Raw genomic sequence first — 5000 nt, forward strand, 5'->3', positions numbered from 1 at the left:
CCTTTTACTTGGGGTTGCACAGAGATGTAGGAATTTACTACCGCGTTTGGCTCGGGTGAAAAACATATCGGGCTAGTTGAGAGGCCTCCTGATGAGAGTATGACGAAATTTATTTTTGCTCCATGAAAAGTTACAAACAAATACAAAAAGCGAATTGGCAAAATGCTGACAGGCAGGCTTCACGCGACATTTGCTGTTTTCTACTGGTATTACACACGGGCACACACACACACACACACACACACACACACACACACACACACACACACACACACACACACACACACACACACACTCACTCACTCACTCACTCACTCACTCACTCACTCACTCACACACACACACACACAAAAAAAAAAACTGCTGAAAAACAAATAGCCGATTGGTCACATCTAAAAAGTCATGTACATCCTCTCTGGAACATATACTTGATCCAATAATTACATTAATAATAATATACAATACACGTTTCAATATCTGTACACATATTTGTGGATACGGAGATAAACTGCAATAGTTCACACAAACCGCTTTCTCTAAAGATAGCGAGGTTTCGATGACACTCCGTTAACATTATTATAGCATGGAAGGTGATCACGTGACCAACACCTGGAGTCCCTGGAAATATGACCAGGTCTAAAAAACTAGCCTACTTATATTTTTATGGGGAGGGGGAAGGATAGAGAGATATATAGAGAGAGAGAGTGAGAGAGAGAGTGGAAGAGAGAGAGACAGAGAGAGAGAGAGGGAGAGAGAGAGAGAGAGAGAGAGAGAGAGAGAGAGAGAGAGAAAGACACACAGAGAGAGCTAGAACGAGAGATTTCTAAACTATGCAAACTAAAACTACACGCGTAGTCAGTGAATAAGTTACAATTTACGAGCTATACGAGCTTAGATCCCAACTCTGTAAAAAGCATTTTTTTTTACTCAAAATATAACAGATGAGCCATTTTATGAACTGTCAACAATAAACAACAGGTAGCATCAAATAGGTAGCATTTCTCACGTGTTCAGTATTATCAACGACGACAACATGTATAGTAACAACAACTTGAAGTTACAGAAGCAAGTACCACAGTAAAAAACGACAACGACCAACATGCTAAACAAATAAAAGTGCTGCGCTGCTGTACAGTACTCTGATGATAATAGTAAAAAAAAATTAGAAATGGAATCTGTTGAATTATATCGCCCCCCCCCCCCCTCCTTTTGCCTCTATTGTTTTTCTTCATATTTAGGGTAGGCCCATTATTTTTATTGTTTTGTTTTCAACTAAAGACCCGTTTAGAGATGTTTCATGGCTGGAAGGCACTTCCAGCTGCTGCAATGCTCATGCTTTTCAGTTTGTTATCTTTCTTCCACTTCATCCTCCTGTTCTGGAACCAGATTTTGATCTGACGCTCAGATAGGCAAAGCGCATGGGCTATCTCTATCCTCCGCCGCCGCGTGAGGTACCGGTTGAAATGGAACTCTTTCTCCAGCTCGAGCGTCTGGTAACGGGTATACGCCGTCCGCGCTCGTTTTCCGTCGGGTCCCGTCATATCTGAAGGAGGCAACGGGAGTTAGAAGGGAGTATATGGTAACACGAGTTTGTTAAGGTGTGATGCTGATTAGTGACCCTGTTTAGATGTATCAAGATATTAACTGTTAATAGGCTCATTAAATACGCCCTTCACACACACAGACACACATGCACACAGACAGACACAGAAACAGACACACACACACACACACACAAACTTCACACACTCGATTGGGTATTTCGGCAGTACAAGTTGACCATATTCGCTATATGCGTTAATTCGCAAATCCTCCCTTTCCATCAAACGTGTTGCGGTGCATTGTTTCATTGCCTCTGTCTATTCGGTTTTTTTTTTACCTGAAGGGAAACTCTTTGAGATTAACTGTCACGTTTAATTCAATAAAACCGTGCTTTCTTTCGCATAGTTCTTTTTTTCTATCACTTTCCTCCACAGTTCCCAGTTGGAATAAAGTCCATACTCAATAAAGCTTAACCTCAAAGCTTCTGCCCTCTCCCTCTTTCCCTCTCCAACCTCCCCTGTCTTTCTCGCCTTTCTCGCTACGGTCTGCACCACTCCAGCCTGCAAAGTTGGTGCGCTAGCTCGCCTTGCCTTGACAGATTTATGACGCTTTGGTGGAATGTGTTGGAATAGAAGACGGGGTTGCCGTCCGCCATCACCTACATGAATATTAGGAAAGGCGAAGATAATTGCATCTTGATAAACTGAATAAACTGAACCAACACGTTAACGAACCCAATATCGCGTAAAAAGTAACACCGAGGAGAATAACCTGCACATATGCATGGTTTGGACATTGAACAATAAATTAAATCTAGCCTATAGAAAACAATAAAACAATATATTCTTCTCAGCAGATTACATGCCAATAGAACAAGGCACCTAATTGTTATTGACATTATATATATGTTTAGCAGATAATTAGTAAAAATTGTCTACTAAAGAGAAGACAGAGCACTTTTACACTAATAATCCAACGACAGATCAGGCCTATTTTATCCACTATATTATTGATCATTAAGGTGTATGTTAACACATATACATACAGTATCCGCATACAGCCTCCACGTTTTACACACACACACACACACACACACACACACACACACACACACACACACACACACACACACACACACACACACACACACACACACACACACACACACAAACAATTAAACACTATTAACCTATTCACATATCTACGACACATTGCAGGGCACTATGTGTTGAGTCTGTAAACCTAGGATAATATTTTCTAATAAATACTCATTGCGCAATGCTAAAGGGAAAAAAAAAACAAGCAACTACCATGGCTAATATGCAGTTTCCTCATCCAGGGAAAGATCTGTGGTGACTGTGCGTCGTTGCCTGTCATCCCCGTGTTGTTGGTGGTCGCTGCGGCTGATCCTGCCGAAAGACCCTCGTGCTTCTGTCCGGCTTGTGCGTGAACAGTCCTAGACGCCGGGTTGTTGCTGCTGTTGCCGCCTGCCCTATTTTGCTGTGCGTCCTCGGTCTCCGACGACGCGTCGTCCAGCTCGCTGAACCGCTGTGCTATGTTTGGGGACGAGAGGTTAGGAGAACTGAGATTACCGCTTCCTTGTTGTTCCGAGCGGGGAGATGAACTCTTGACTCCCAGGCTGGAGTCTCCGCCGCCGGGCGACAGTAGTGAATCTGCCGCCGATACCAGGGAGCAGCTGGTCGACTGTCGGAAGTTTCTCTCCGGCGTCGGGGAGCCAAAGCCTCGTGAATCCCCGACGACCGAACCAGCGCCGAAATGTCCTCCTGTAGCAGCAACGTTATTGTTGCCCGCTCCACGGTTATTTACTGTCAAGTCTATGCCATTGTAGCCGTAGCCGTACGAGCCCGTCGCATGGTGCATGGTGGCGGCTGAAGAGTCCCTGTACGGTCCGCCGTTCATTGCACCGCTGTTGGTTCCATAATTTAGCAGTTGATAGTCGGGGCCATTTGGGTAGCGCCCCGAGAACGAGTTTACAAAGTAAGAGCTCATTTAGATTGTTTTAGAGAGTTGCAGACTTACAGTAGAGTACTAAGGGCGCTTGATTTGTTAGATTTCTCTTGGTCGTTATAACGCGGGTACTTTCAACGATTTATGATGTATTAGTGAATTATGGCGTTGCACTGTACTTCGTTTTTAGCTATGTATGCGCCTTCCAAATACGGGGGTGGGGTGGCGGTGTGTGGTGCGAGGTGGAGGGGAGGGGTGGGGGAGGGTGAAAGGAGGAGAGAGAGACAGAAAAAAGGGGGAGGGGGCGTTCTGGGAGGAATCACGTGCTTTTGTTGACCAGTCGTAAATTCTCGCCGATGACTTTGGAGAGGTAATTCATGCTCTATGGTTACTAATGATGACGGGATGGGCTGTGCCGTTCTCAGGGCGGAAGAAGATATGGAACTTTGTAGCGTCAGAGAGGTCGCCTCTCCCTCTGTCTCTCCCCTCCCCTGCCACAGAGCTGCCGGAGGTGTCGGGGGTTGGCTCAGAGCGCCACCTACCGCGGACATAATTTATTGCAGTCTTCACAGAGAAGGAGAGAGAGAAAAGCAAAAGGGGACCAAGTCTTATTTTAATCTAGGATTTACGGTTAAAAGAAGGGTTGCAGAAAAATGCAGAAAAAATAACAATCTTTCAATCATTGTCTGAAATGAATCTGATAACTAACAATTTATAGGCCTACACATAATGAATTCCCTCTGATGTTCCATGGCAAGCCACACTTTTGGGACTGCATTGTGATGCATTGTGGATCAATCTATCCATCTGACTTTCCCTATTTTCCTTTTTGTTGTGCCTTTTGTGTTTACGTTTCTCTATATGAGTTACAGTATATTTAACCTCTTAATAGCCAGGCAACACATACATAGAACGCCCTGCAACCAAAATAAACCAAAGCTAAGTGTACGTGTAATGGCCAGTGAGCTAAAACCTTGTCAAACTTTTAGCAACAACTTGATCATGTGAAATAACAATGTACACTAACATAGCAAAAATAAACTGTTGGCAAACTATAACAAGCAATATCAACTAGCTGATATATTTTGAACATGTGTGTACAAATGCTATAAGCTCATTGTATATTGCTCGGTGAGTTGCTCTATTCTGTTAAAAGGTAAAAGTGTATGTGTATAAAAGTGAGGACTAGCCAGGCCTGGTTATATGTTCACAAAGTGTAACTAGTTGAGGCTTTTCAACAATATTGCAGTTGCAGTCATCTTGTAAGCTTTAGCTTGGTTAAAAAGTAAAGCTTGCTCTAAGAAAAACTTGTACAGCCTTTGGCGTACACATCTTACGGTGCCTTAGATTGCTGTAGGGTTGGGAAGTCTCCTGGGGGCACGCATGCAGGCACATTGCCTCGATCCCTGGATCTGTTGGGGTTGTATCCATCCATCCTAACCCTAACCCCTCTCTTATCTCTCTCTTAACACCCATCTCTTATCAAGGAA

General features: G+C 43.8%; 1 protein-coding gene across 1 annotated transcript; it reads right to left on the minus strand.

Moving 5' to 3' along the window:
- Window positions 1–1226: 1226 nt before the first annotated feature.
- On the minus strand, window positions 1227–3595 carry hoxb5a (homeobox B5a). Its single transcript, XM_084470030.1, has 2 exons — window positions 2853–3595; window positions 1227–1543 (listed from the first exon to the last, which is right to left on the minus strand). The coding sequence occupies exons 1-2, from the start codon at window positions 3550–3552 to the stop codon at window positions 1296–1298; spliced, it is 948 nt and encodes a 315-aa protein (XP_084326156.1). The 5' UTR covers window positions 3553–3595; the 3' UTR covers window positions 1227–1295.
- Between the last annotated feature and the right edge of the window lie 1405 nt (window positions 3596–5000).

The sequence above is a fragment of the Micromesistius poutassou genome (genome assembly GCF_964030765.1).
Source record: "Micromesistius poutassou genome assembly, chromosome: 1".
Lineage (NCBI taxonomy): Eukaryota > Metazoa > Chordata > Actinopteri > Gadiformes > Gadidae > Micromesistius > Micromesistius poutassou.

Bases quoted from the DNA above. Each gene is read 5' to 3' on its own strand.
- hoxb5a (XM_084470030.1), bottom strand. From the start codon at position 3,552: ATGAGCTCTTACTTTGTAAACTCGTTCTCGGGGCGCTACCCAAATGGC. The intron at 1,544-2,852 runs GTAGTTGCTTGT...TGCCTCCTTCAG, and splicing joins GAAACTGCATATTAGCCATG to ATATGACGGGACCCGACGGA.